This window comes from Conger conger, chromosome 11 (genome assembly GCF_963514075.1).
Source record: "Conger conger chromosome 11, fConCon1.1, whole genome shotgun sequence".
NCBI classification, from domain to species: domain Eukaryota; kingdom Metazoa; phylum Chordata; class Actinopteri; order Anguilliformes; family Congridae; genus Conger; species Conger conger.
The window spans coordinates 11,030,387-11,044,676 of record NC_083770.1 but is presented as its reverse complement, the minus strand read 5'-3'; the positions used below and the strand labels follow the sequence as shown (position 1 = coordinate 11,044,676).

At 42.3% G+C, this 14,290-nt stretch overlaps 1 protein-coding gene across 3 annotated transcripts in view; it reads left to right on the top strand.

Moving 5' to 3' along the window:
- The first annotated feature begins 12,970 nt into the window (after nt 1-12,970).
- Nucleotides 12,971-14,290, top strand: part of LOC133140122 (proprotein convertase subtilisin/kexin type 5-like) — a 94,730-nt gene continuing 93,410 nt past the window's right edge. For all 3 annotated transcript variants that reach the window (XM_061259721.1, XM_061259723.1, XM_061259722.1), the window contains exon 1: nt 12,971-13,474. In XM_061259721.1, coding sequence (XP_061115705.1) covers nt 13,295-13,474 — 180 coding nt within the window. In that variant the 5' untranslated portion in view covers nt 12,971-13,294. The remainder of the gene's footprint in view (nt 13,475-14,290) is intronic.

Genomic DNA, 14,290 nt, shown 5'->3' with positions numbered 1-14,290 from the left:
TAAATATGATTGATATCCATCTTCATTAAACGCACAGTGCTCTTTTTGTAGTTCTTGCATACACAGCTGACAGCTGTTCTTAACGTTTCTTAAAGTTTTGGCATTTATCATTGCATGTTATCTTAAAAACGTCTTCCAAATGGAACTGCGGACAATTTTCTGTGTAGGACAAGACAATGAAGAACTCTAATCTTTAATCGTTAATGAGGAATGTTAAAAATTCTAAACATTTGTTTTAAAACAAAAAGTGTCTTTTCTTTCTACTCCATTGATCTGTTGTTTTTGTTGCTCCAGACAGGCTCTGAGTGAATCCCCTTTGGACCCCTTCAGTGTCTCCATTAACTCCCTGCTGGTAGCCTTGGCCTTGGGTTTGTGTACCAAACACAGCCTATTTCACATAACCCCTAGGTTTTCTCAGAAGTGAGGAAGGTAAACAGGTTAATGTGCGCTGTGAAGCGTAGTCTGGTGCGTGGAGTTTGTTTGGGTGGAACCAGCCGTGCCCTGCGAATGCCCTAAATGTTTTGATACTCAAGATTCCGTTTGATAATGCAGTTCACAGCTGGGACGCTTTCTCTGGAGGGAATGGCTGTGTGTTTGTAGGCATGGGTATTTGTGTGTGTCTGTATGTCCTTGTGTGTGTGCATGTGTTCATGTCTGCGTGTCTTTTTTTGTGTCTTTGTGTATGTGTGTGCATGCGTGTGCATGTGTGTATGTGGTGTACGTGTGTGTGAGTGTGTGTGTGCATGTATGTGTGCGGGTGTGTGTGTGTGTATGTGGTGTACGTGTGTGCGAGTGTGCGAGTGTGTGTGTGTGTGTGTGTGAGTGTGTGTGTGTGTGTGTGTGTGTGTGTGTGCGAGTGTGTGTGTGTGTGTGTGTGTGTGTGTGTGTATGTGGTGTACGTGTGTGCGAGTGTGTGTGTGTGTGTGAGTGTGCGTGTGCGAGTGTGTGTGTGTATGTGTGTGTGTGTGTGTGTGTGTATGCGTGCAAGCATACCCCAGTCAGTGACTGGATCCGTTTAGGCCATCTGAGAGGACAACAGTTTGGATTTCACGGTCTGTGGGAAACGCAGCAGGTTTGTTTTGATGCAGGAGGTTTCCGGGAGGTGAAGCAGAGTGCTTTCATGCGACCGGGTCCATGGGACCAGACCAGCTGCAGGTTGCGCTTGCAGTAATGACCGGTTTGGCAGCGGATCAGGCAGCAGCATCAGCCTCGTTCAGTAGGACCGCGGTCTGGCCAAACCGCGAGACACTCCCAGCGATCCGTGACCGGAGCTCCAGTCTCGACTCGAGCGGACAGCGCTCTCCTGGGGCTCTTCAGACCAAATTATTTAAATATTCATGAGTGTAAAAAGAAGTTTCTGAAGTTATATCAAAAACACAAACCAGGTATCTTTACATACTGAGCCAGGCAAGCCAACTGTCCAAGAAATCATGCTGTGAACCTTTGCCAGAAAGCATGTTCTGATAGACACTAACAAAAAAAGAACACCATAGGCCTATATTCAAAAATAAAGTCGGCACACAGCGATCTCAGACCTGATTTGTATTTTCTATATTTTAGCAAATGTTTGATTGTTTTCAACATTTTCCTTGACATTTAGGTTAGCTAGAGTCCTGCGGGCACTTTATCCATGAAATGTGTCTTTTTTATATGAACGATGAACATAGAAAATCTTGCATACACAAACAGTTTCAATTTCATTTTAGAATCATTTCCAATTGATAGCTTTTGTGTTTTGTTACTACTGAATGTCCAGTCCAGTTTACTAAAAACCATTTAAAATTCTTTGGATTTCATTTTATTAAAAGATGAAGTAGGCATCATATGAAAATATGAATATCAAATGTATGCATAAACAGCCTTGATAAAAACTGTTTATGAATAAACACTTTTGAAGTGGCTTTATTTCTGAGGACCCTGACATGTGTCGTCGGAAGTTAACTAAGTTTCTCAAAAAGGTTCATGGCACAGTACATTTGAAAAACAAATAAATAAATTATTTTTATTGTGGCTGGCAGCTTTTCTCTTCTTATTCATTTCAGTTTTCATATTTCTGCACATCCTTGAGGAAGTCAACGAGAAAGCCAATTGTATTTTATATTTTCATTTCCTGGTTTTTTCTTTTTTTTCACAAAAGCAGTGATGCCTGTTCAGCAGCTCTGTCAGTGCTGAAGTCCTCATTCAGTGCCATCGCCACCCAGAGTCAGAGCTTGCAGAAGTCAATGTCGAGGTTGTGAGGCCGCAGACTTAATAGGAAAATGCATTTTAAAGAACAGAAATAAATTGTACATTTGTTTGACAAAATCTCTTTAGAGACAATGCACCTCCTTGCAAGCTGAAGAGGGATATCAGCTGATAAAAATGTGTGCAGGCATAGATAGTGTTTATTAATTTGCACAGAAGGAATATGATGAATGAGGTAATATGTATCTGCTGTAAAATCCAGCTATGCCAGCTTGACCAGCGTGAGAATGGAGCTGATCATGATGCCGGTCTAGCTGGGTATGAGCTGCTCAACCAGCTAGTGCTGGTACCTTGCCTGAGCTGGTAGCTGGTCAACCATGTCAAGCTGGGAGCTACTGGTCTGTACTGGTTAACCAGCTACAAACGGTTTCAAAACCCAGCTTGAGCTGTTTTTTGTTGTTGTTTTCCAACAGGACATAAATACATGTAAGGTACTGGGAACATGCCTCATTCTTTGCAGAACAGCGATCCCACTGCCCCAGTTTTCCTGCTCGTCTCAATCTGGCAGTGTAGCGTAACAGCAAGGGAGCTAGTCTTGTAACCTGGAGGTTGTGGGTTTGAGTCCCCGGTGGGGCACGGCCATGTCACCCGTGTCCTGACCTGCTTCAGTAAACATGCAGCCGTATAAATGGGTTGCATGGGAGGACAATAAGCTTTGTAAATTGCTCTGAATAAAAGTTTCTGCTAAATGCTAAAATGTAATCCAGTACCAGTGACACAATCTCAACATACCACAGTCCAGACAATTTAATCAGGGGCTGGCCTCATGGAACAAAGCCACAAAGATCCCAAAGTGAGATAGTTGCAGAGTTCCAATTTTTTTTTTCCTGTATGTTCCTAAGAAGTTCTTAGTCACCCTCGTCTGAGAACTATGAGTTAAGATTTACCATATATTGCTACTCACATCCTCCGACTGACATTTCTCCTCCCAGATGTTCTAATCAAAAGCAGAGTGTTTTTTAAATTATGAGGACTTTTACTGGACAAACAGGGACTGTGAGATTAACAAGGGTCAAAAATGAAACTCTGGACAGAGACCAAATTTCGGAACTTGAACAGACCAGACCGTGACCAGAGCAATCTCTGACACTAACATTGACTCAGGCAGCGGTTGTCTGGCAGGCGGAGGGTCGCCGGTTCGATCCCCCGCCCTGGGTGTGTTGAAGTCTCTTTGAGCAAGACACCTAACCCCTAAATGCTCCTGACAAGCTGGTTGGTGGCTTGCTTGACAGCAAATTGCTGTTGGTGTGTGAATGGTGTGTATTACTGCGTGAATGAGAAGCATCAATTGTACAGCGCTTTGGATAAATACTATATAAATGCCAAGCATTTGCCTCACTCCATGTAACCATTAATCACACCTGCATTATAACTGTCACTCTATCTCACCTGCAATCACACCTGCATTTTAACCATTGCCCCATCTCCCCAGCTCACACACAATCACACCATCACCATACCTCAAAAACACAAACACACCAATTGCTACAAAACATTTTATGTGGGGAAAAAAAAGGATTCACATGAACAACCACTTTGCTTTAGTGTGTTTTTAAAAATGTACAATATCATGTTTTTCTAGCAAACCGTGCCAGCAGGCAAACACAGACAAAGTCTGGGCCCTACTCTGGGCCGTCTACAGATTTACAGAGTGATTTTTCCTCTTTTCTTTCTAGACTTCTCTGGAGGGAGTTCAGAAAAATGTGTTTAGAAAATTATCCAAGGAACATCAGGAGAAGTTTCCACTCAACCCTGAAGCTGGAGGTGAATAGCCTGGTCCAAAATGTGTGTGAGTGTGTGTGTGTGTGTGTGTGTGTGTGAGTGTGTGTGTGTGTGTGTGTGTGTGTGTGTGTGTGTGTGTGTGTGTGTGAGAGTGTGTGTGTGTGGGGGGGGGGGGGGGGTAGTAGACGGTGTTTATAGTTGACTTTTGGAGTTTGTTTCATCCACACACATGCAGGAAAAGCAGGCTTGGCTGCAGTTTAAGACATTAGTAATGTGTTTTTCCATAAAGACTCCCCATAGTTCTGAAGTCAGCTGGGCTCTTTAGTGTCTCCTCAGACTCTGTTGCCCAGGGAGGGCCCCTCAGCCTGTTAGCGCATTAGCATGATAGCAGGTTTGTTTTTACACTCCTACCACTGCTTTGGTGGCGTACATTTTGCCCTCAGAACATTAGCCGATGCCGCCTAATTTCTCACTTCACATTTTCGGTTGAATTTGAAACATGAGAATGATGCATGTTGTAATGTAAAGTGACAGGCCGGTGATAGTATTGTGTGTGTTTGGGGGGGGGAGAGGGGTTAGGGGGGGGGTGTAACCTGTAACATTTCTTATAATGGAATTCTCTTATATCCATTTACCATTACACATTGCCAGCTAGCAGAGGATGGGCTCCCCCTCTATAAGCGTGGTTCTTCCTGTGATTTTTTCCCCATTGGAGAGTTTTTTCAACCCCATTGTTTGGGGGTTTTTCTCCCCACTCTGGTGTTTTGTTTTCACTTGCTATTTTGGTGTTTCCTTTTCTGCTACTCTGTTTGTGCTACTCTGTATGTGACACTCTGTATGTGACACTCTGTATGTGACTCTCTGTTTGTGACACTCTGTTTGTGACACTCTGTATGTGACACTCTGTATGTGACACTCTGTATGTGACTCTCTGTTTGTGACACTCTGTTTGTGACACTCTGTATGTGACACTCTGTATGTGACACTCTGTATGTGACTCTCTGTTTGTGACACTCTGTTTGTGACACTCTGTATGTGACACTCTGTTTGTGACACTCTGTTTGTGCTACTCTGTATGTGACACTCTGTTTGTGACACTCTGTATGTGACACTCTGTATGTGACACTCTGTTTGTGACACTCTGTATGTGACACTCTGTTTGTGACACTCTGTATGTGACACTCTGTATGTGACACTCTGTATGTGACACTCTGTTTGTGACACTCTGTGTGTGACACTCTGTTTGTGACACTCTGTATGTGACACTCTGTATGTGACACTCTGTTTGTGACACTCTGTATGTGACACTCTGTTTGTGACACTCTGTATGTGCTACTCTGTGTGTGACACTCTGTTTGTGACACTCTGTTTGTGCTACTCTGTATGTGCTACTCTGTATGTGCTACTCTGTTTGTGACACTCTGTATGTGCTACTCTGTTTGTGACACTCTGTATGTGCTACTCTGTTTGTGACACTCTGTATGTGACACTCTGTTTGTGACACTCTGTATGTGACACTCTGTTTGTGACACTCTGTTTGTGACACTCTGTATGTGACTCTGTATGTGACTCTGTTTGTGCTACTCTGTATGTGACACTCTGTATGTGACACTCTGTATGTGACACTCTGTATGTGACACTCTGTTTGTGACACTCTGTATGTGACACTCTGTTTGTGACACTCTGTATGTGACACTCTGTATGTGACACTCTGTATGTGACTCTGTTTGTGACACTCTGTATGTGACACTCTGTATGTGACACTCTGTTTGTGACACTCTGTATGTGACACTCTGTATGTGACACTCTGTTTGTGACACTCTGTATGTGACACTCTGTTTGTGACACTCTGTATGTGACACTCTGTTTGTGACACTCTGTATGTGACACTCTGTATGTGACACTCTGTTTGTGACACTCTGTTTGTGACACTCTGTATGTGCTACTCTGTGTGTGACACTCTGTTTGTGACACTCTGTTTGTGCTACTCTGTATGTGCTACTCTGTATGTGCTACTCTGTTTGTGACACTCTGTATGTGCTACTCTGTTTGTGACACTCTGTATGTGCTACTCTGTTTGTGACACTCTGTATGTGACACTCTGTATGTGACACTCTGTATGTGACACTGTTTGTGCTACTCTGTTTGTGACACTCTGTTTGTGCTACTCTGTATGTGACACTCGTCTGTCAAAGACAATATACAGTTAAAACTGAATTGAATTGAGTACTGTCAGTACTGTTTCAGGTGTGCTGAGCATACTGGTTTATTATTGTCATTATCATTATCATCTTTTTTGTGCATAGTTGTGAATAGTTGTTCATTAATGTTTAGCCATACAAGTACAAATTTATATGTTAAGTGAGAGAGGAATTAAATAAAATGCAAGTCATGGCCTTGGATCTGTTCTCCACAGCTATGAGTTGAGGAAAGGTTTTACCAAGTATTTCCCCTGCTGTTTGTGGCACAAATTCTCAAAGATATATTTCCGAGTTACAAAACCAAAACATATGTAGGCTATTTCCAGCTTCTGAAGGAGAGCATTTATCACATTTCTCAGTATCAGCCAGTTTCATCTGAAATCTCCTGTCTGGAATGAAGTAAGATCTATGGGCAAAATGAATGATCTCATAGGCCAGGTTTGTGGATAACATGTTATCCCATATTTCATTCAAGCTCATCGTCCTTCAGTTCATTCTCCCAGATTTATTTTACTGGGAGAGATCTAATGCTCGATGAGGATAATTTATGGTAAGTAATAATAATCATTATTATTATAATTATAATTATTGTTATTATTATTGTTGTTTATTATAATTATTATTATTATTATTATTATTATTATTTTGTAACAACTCTTAAAGAAAATGGTCCAAAGCTAGATTAGGAGGATCTAGGAGGAGGTGCGTTTTAGACAAAAAGTCTAAACGCGTTTTTGACAAAAATCCAAGATGGCTGAAAAACAAAATGGCAGACACCAAGAGCAGATGATTTTCCAGTTAGGATCTTTTACTGCAACGGTCCACAAAATGATTGGTCAAAATATCAAATTTTATAGCAGAGTAATCCCCATATGAAGATGTTTCCTGGTATAGCACCTCCAAATGATCTAATTTCATCCACCTTGGTGAGTACCTCTTCGGCCAACTACCAAAGAAGGATACCAAGCTTGGTGCCTTCACCTTCAAATTTGTCTGTTTTCAGCGGCCATATTGTTTCATCTTTTGGTCACAGCATTCTCAAGATGACGCTTGCCCAATTTTTTAGGTGATCCATCAATCAGTTAAATGCTTTTCAAAAATTTCCAAATGGTTAAAAATACAAAATGGTGGACATTATGAAGCATTGTTGTCAATGAGGAGAGACATACCGTGAAGTAAGATTCAAGACCTCGGCTCAAAATGGGCAGGAATTACGCTTGAATGTTGGAAATTCAATTGATAGTTATAGTGCCACCAAGTGGCCAATTGGTGTGAAAATCACTCAGTGGTGAATCATACCCTCTAGGTAAAAACTACTAACCCAGGAAAATTGCTTATAGCATTTCCAAAATGCCATCAATCCAAAATGGAGGCAACACATAAGGAACATGATCCGGGTGAGGAAATGAATCAATACAGCACGTTTTATATATCTAAACGGCAAAAATGATTTTTTCCTTTATTTAATCCATGTAATTCAGTTGGACCAATGCTTTAGGGTTGGACTCGTGATGTGAGTGACAATACTCTTACCAAATTTCATCAATTTACATTTAACCGTTTTGGCATTATTAACATTTTTGTGATAAGCCCACTTCCATTTTTATTGGCTTACTGCAGCCATAGTGTTTGACCTGGCAACTACCTTTTTTATCTTTTTGGTCAGAGCACTGTTTGGATGATACATGCTACATTTGGTAGTGATCCATTAAACAGTCTAGGAGGAAATGTTTAAAATGTGTTTTTATAAAAACGCTTGTGTACGTGACAGGAGACACTCAGAACATTCTGTCACCAGAGTCGAGTGACTTTGCCAGGTATCACCTGCTGGTCTCCAGGCAACGGCAGACCCTATCAGATTTCAGTCTGAGAATAATGAAGGATCCCGTATGGTGATATTTAATTAATGGGTGCATTACTGCAAATAATTGATCGATTCTGTCAATTAATTGGATTGTTTTACCCACAATCCCACACACACACTGGGGTAATCATAGTCCTTAGTATTTCTCATTCAGGTATTAATAAATTATCAATACACAGTCATTCCAGAGTAAAGATATGTGAGGTGCCAGACATGTCCTTGAATGACACGCCTATTGTTCAGTGATGCTAAACCAATCTGAAAGCTTGTTTATTTTGACAATATACTGCAACACTGGGTCCAAAAAAAGCCTTCATATTCATCATGACAAAATGCACTGTCACTACATCACACCTGACCAGATCCGGCCAATAATTTCACACTTCAAACAGACGTGTCATACAAGCTATGCCCTGCAGGGGGCACCAGAGGGAGAGCAGGCCATTCTCAGGGAGAGTAGAGTAAGAATTCCTGGTCGCGTAAAGGGTTGTCTCCTCTTTTCACCTCCGGGCCCCTGAAAAGGTCAACCCTGGGTTTGAGGATGCTCGGTCAGTCAGTCGTCGTAATTTGGGAGGTTCCACTGCAATGACACCAGTAACAGACCTATAAGAATGAAACCTGCGCCTGTCACACACTCACTTACGTGCACACACACACACACACACACACACACACACACACACACACACACACACACACACATACACACACACAAGATACACAGCAGTGTCTGAAATATTTTTGATTGAGTTGGCTCAGGCCTTTTGTGCTATTCGCATGTGGGTACCCTGCATGTGCTGCAGTCATGCAGATACCCAGTCAGTGTAGGAAAAGCTCTGTTACACTGTGGCACAGAATGGCCCAGCTCATCCATTTGGGTTTGGAGCCAGAGCCAGAATGGCCTCCACTTGGGGGATGCGCCATACAGATCCCCATACAGATGGACGGCAATTGCTGTGCTCTACAGAGATTTCATATTAAGTAAAACCACATCTGCATCCAGTCATTTTTGTTCCTTATAGTAACCACAATCACAGACTGAATACATTTTATTAAATATAATTAAGCCCCTAGTGGAATATTTTATCTTTAGCATTAATGACCCACAATAAATCATATCTCTGCATGAATAGACAAAACAATCCCTTAGAAGAATAGCCTCAGATTTTGTGCCATTTGTTCTGTAGAAAAGGGACAGAACTACTGCACATACGAGAAACAAGCTCTCGCCCAGGATCAAGGGTAATGAATCGAAACTCTCACCACTGGAGGAGACTGCAATGTAAATTAAATTATTCAAACCCAAGAGTTCCAGTTTGGTAGAGATCAGAAAGCATAAATAACGACTCTGAAGTTTTCATCCACATGTAGATGAAGCTCTTGGGCGGGGTATGGTGTAGATGAAGCTCTTGGGTGGGGTATGGTGTAGATGAAGCTCTTGGGTGGGGTGTGATGTAGATGAAGCTCTTGGGTGGGGTATGGTGTAGATGAAGCTCTTGGGTGGGGTATGGTGTAGATGAAGCTCTTGGGTGGGGCATGGTGTAGATGAAGCTCTTGGGTGGGGTATGGTGTAGATGAAGCTCTTGGGTGGGGTATGGTGTAGATGAAGCTCTTGGGTGGGGTATGGTGTAGATGAAGCTCTTGGGTGGGGTATGGTGTAGATGAAGCTCTTGGGTGGGGTATGGTGTAGATGAAGCTCTTGGGTGGGGTATGGTGTAGATGAAGCTCTTGGGTGGGGTATGGTGTAGATGAAGCTCTTGGGTGGGGTATGGTGTAGATGAAGCTCTTGGGTGGGGTATGGTGTAGATGAAGCTCTTGGGTGGGGTATGGTGTAGATGAAGCTCTTGGGTGGGGTATGGTGTAGATGAAGCTCTTGGGTGGGGTATGGTTAGAACAGCCATGACTGGCTGCAAGGAATAAAGGCAGTTTTCATCTTGTCTGGATCTATGACCTAATTGCTGGTTCCCGAATCGTTGTAATGAATATTACTACTGTATAAAAGGCCAGCCACTGTTAGGCAAATCTGCACTGCTACATTTCACTAAGAAATACAAATATATAATTTGTTTATTGTTTGGTAATTTTACAATTATTAGGAAAGGCTGTTATGTGAATATATGAGCTGCTGACACTGGGCTTGTTTTCATTCTCTCAATAACTGACTGACACACCTGTGGGTAGTGTACCCGCATTTCACTCAACCGCAGTATTCATATTACATGTTCTGTGTTTTTTGCACTTACGTCAACACATCAAGACAGCAAATCGAGCTTCTGTGTGATTTGGCAGTCTATGATTTCTGCGTGAGGAGGCACTACCTGGGACCGCTTCATCGCCTCCTCCATGCTGTCCCCTACCCCATGAGGCCCTGTAGGTGGCAGCATGCAAATGAGACCTGCAGCAGAGGAGCGGGCTGGTAGACTCTTTGAATTTTGGCAGTAGACTGGGCGGGTGCATTATCACTGGAGACGTTCCCTTTGTGAATGCTCAGCGACATTCCATGAGGCTTGGGACCTAGCGTTTCGTACTCGGAGCTTAAAATATGTAAGAATCCCCGGAAGGCCGTTTCCAAACCATCTGTGAATACGCTCCAAGCTATTGTGCCCATAGTGAGCCTTCAAGACTTGCATTTCATTAGCAGAAGGTCCATAACATGCCCTGACTTTCTATGTAGGCCTAGAGGTTTTCAGGCAAAATGATTGTGAGATAAATTAGGACTGTGGTCAATTCAGATGATCCTGGATCAGTCATTTTAGTCACACCAGTGAACTTCATTATCCAACTTCTGATCAAATTGATCTGACAATGTATATTCCATTTAGCAGAAGCTATAGCAAATTACATGTTTTTACATAGGCTACATTCCATTTATACAGCTATTATTTAGTACTGAAGCAATTCAGGTCAAATGCCTTGTTCACGGGTACAGTGCCCAACTTGGGAATCGAACCTAAATTCTCAACCCTGCAAGTTATCTAACCAGTATGCTACATATTCACCCAAGCACGTTGCGAAATGCACACCCGTTGTGCTTGCTATTCCAAAGAAACACTGAAAAGAATGCAGGGCGTTTATCTGGGCTGTCATGTAAAATGTATTTCCTTCTAATTCGACCGTTACTTTCACTGCTGTGGAATGCTTGGTCTTGGTCTAAGTGCACTTTGCCGCCTGATAGCGGGTGACCATTGTTAACGGACGCTTTCCTTCTGAAACAGACAACATCCTTTAAAATAACACAATCATCACCAAAATATGCGTATCCAAACTTGATTATGCAGGCATATTACACGCCCAAATTATGTCCGTTGAGTAGCCTAATTTCATGAAAAGCAAGGTCACATAAATCACATAGCCTATTTCACAAGAGAAAATGTGTAGGCCTTCGCAGCATCCTCTGTGAAGTTATGAATTTTCAAGTTGCATCCGAAATTCAATTGCACACGTAGCATTATTTGGTCGTTTTCATAGCTTTTGGAAACCCTCTACAAAGATGTCTGCGGAAAGTTCATTCGGTTCACTGGAGAATGGACGCTGTCACGCAGGATCTCTCCCCCGCAGCAGCCCGCGCGCGGACTGAATGAGGCAGGCCCGCCTCGTGAGCTGGGTAGTTGATTTAATTCTGAAATCATCGTGTTTTTCTACAATGCTTTAAATTACAAGCCCGTCCCCGGGGATGAATGCGGCGGTCACGGGGTGTTTTCGTCCCTTTCATCTTACTTTAAAAGGACCGTGAGATATTCTTGTCTTTAACTTGTTGTTAGATTTGACAGCAGGACCATTCACCATGGAGCTGGCCGCAATTAGAGCAATTATGCTGATTCGCACTTGTGTTTGCGATGGAACAAAGTTTTAGCTATGTGTCCTGTCTCTTGCTCGTTCTGGGGTTACTCTGGGCTACTACTACAAAAACAAAAAACAATCAATCAGTAACTGAATAAAAGTGACACGTATGACTAAATAAGCTGGTGATATTTTGAATGCATTCCTTCTGTGAACAGTAGCTTAGTAGTATCCTACTCAGAACAGCAGGCTATACAAGATTTGAATAACCATTTACGACATCAAATTCAAATGTTTGAACGTTTCATGCCCTCATCGCGCTGTTTATTAGTACACCTCACAACGGCGTGTTACTTGTAGCAGTGTATCTTTCTACGAACTTAAGTAACTTAACATTTTGCCTATGTATGGATGGGATGTATGAAACAAAAACAGAAATAAACCTGTTATCTGGCACTCTTCATTCAAATACTGAATTAACCTGAGAACACGCTGGAACAACACTTTAAAAAGTAATAATCGTTATCATCATCATGCTCAGTACACCAGCATCTGGTACGTTCATGTGGAACTGGAATGCATAAACAATCATGCGCCACGTTTATTTAATGCAAATTGTTCGAATTTTTTACGTTTTGTTTGTTTAGGTCTAAATGTTAAATTTAACCCCTTACGTGACGTTCAGTGAAGGTTATCTTGTTTAAATTATGGTCCTCGCCATGTGGCTGCTTCAAGTGAAATTGCATTTGATCTCAATGGATATGACTATACAATAAACAGCTATTTGTTATGTATACGCTATTGTTTTCTGTAGCCTAGCCCTAGCCTACATGCAAATATAAAAAATATAACCTAATGATCATTGAGTAAGGAAGGTACAGGTAGCGCGTATGTTCTTATCTGGACAGCTGGCATTGGGGTCCCTTCATTACACGGCAAGCTTTCACAAGCATGTATAATATTGTATATATAGTTTTCCATTCTCTAAATTGGCGCTGTGGCTTCTCTCCAACGGTGTTGTTGGAGACGCTCAGAAACACCAGAATGGAACGGAACTCTCGTCCTTTTAGGACCCTGAGGAGCGCAGAGGAACTCCGCCGTTAGTTGTTTCTACTCTTGAGTGCTGCTGCTGACTTGGAGGAGGCGCTGTTGCCATTCCTCCACTTTAAAGGGAAGGGGGAGGACCGCGGGCCAGTCCCGGAGAAACAGACGGATCAGAGATCGCCAAACATTTACCCTCTCCGCTGAGATAGAGCGAGGGCAGAGGAGGAAAAAAAGGGAGAACTCCGAGCCGTCCATGCACGGCACACAGAAAACGCATAGAAGAACCGTCTGACGGCTTTCGTACTTTGTTACATATTTTGCTTGCGCGTGAGTGCATGAGGATCGGGGAAAAGGGTCTATGATAATCTCGATCTGCGGCTAGAAGTTTGTTTGGTGGGAAAGCGGGCTTGTAGAGAAAGCCCTACGGTGTCGGCAAAAGATGGTTTGGAACATCGCTTTGGGCAAAGGGTTCGTGTGCGTCCTCGCGCTGTGGCTTGGATTTACGTTGCCTCTGTGCAAAGCTCGGATTTACACTAACCACTGGGCTGTGCGGATAGCCGGGGGTCCCGAATTTGCAGATGGGATAGCGAGCAAATATGGCTATAAAAACATGGGACAGGTAAGTACTTGTCGGTTTAAATCGAAAAGTTTGTTGCAATAGATTTTTATATGTCCGTGTTGCTGTGCGTTAACTTTCTTACAGATATTGACCTGGTCACTCTGACAGCGCGTGATTGCATTTTAAACATGTCGCTGTTTGTCCGGCTTGGTTCTCTGTTCTGTTGGGAAAACTCCAGAATGACGGCAATAATGTTCTTTCTTCAGTGTTGAGAATCCTCATGCGCTTTCTCGATAGTCCTGCAAAATGCACTGTGCTGATCAAGCACATCGTAAACACGTCTCGCTTTTTAAATTATTATTATTTTGATCGGACGCGTTCATTTAAGAGTTAACTGAAACATTGAGAATCCAGGTTTTTTAAACAACAGGTGTCCATTAACGAAACGCTTGTATTGGTGTTAAAGAAGTGGAATACATACAAATAAATTGGCACCTTACGTTTCCGATAACATACATGCGGCTAAAGTTTGGGGAGCTTCTGAAAAATTAAAATAACTTCGCTAGTGTTTAGATTAACTCGACCCAGATTACATGGTTTGGTAAAAAAAAATTAGCCACAGATCACCGTGGTAGTTCAGACCTGACGTCGCCGAAAATGTCAATGTTATTTCACAATACTTTAACCTTTAATAGACACCCATTGATTAACAGTTGTCAGTTTTCTTTGAGTAATAGCCTATTAGCTATGGTTCATTATCCAACGGATATTTTGTATTTTAGTGGTACACTTGGATGCACTGAAATACAAGTATTCTACACTGTACTGCTTCTCGTGGCAAATAAACCAGAAATAATCGGCAATTTAAAATATAGT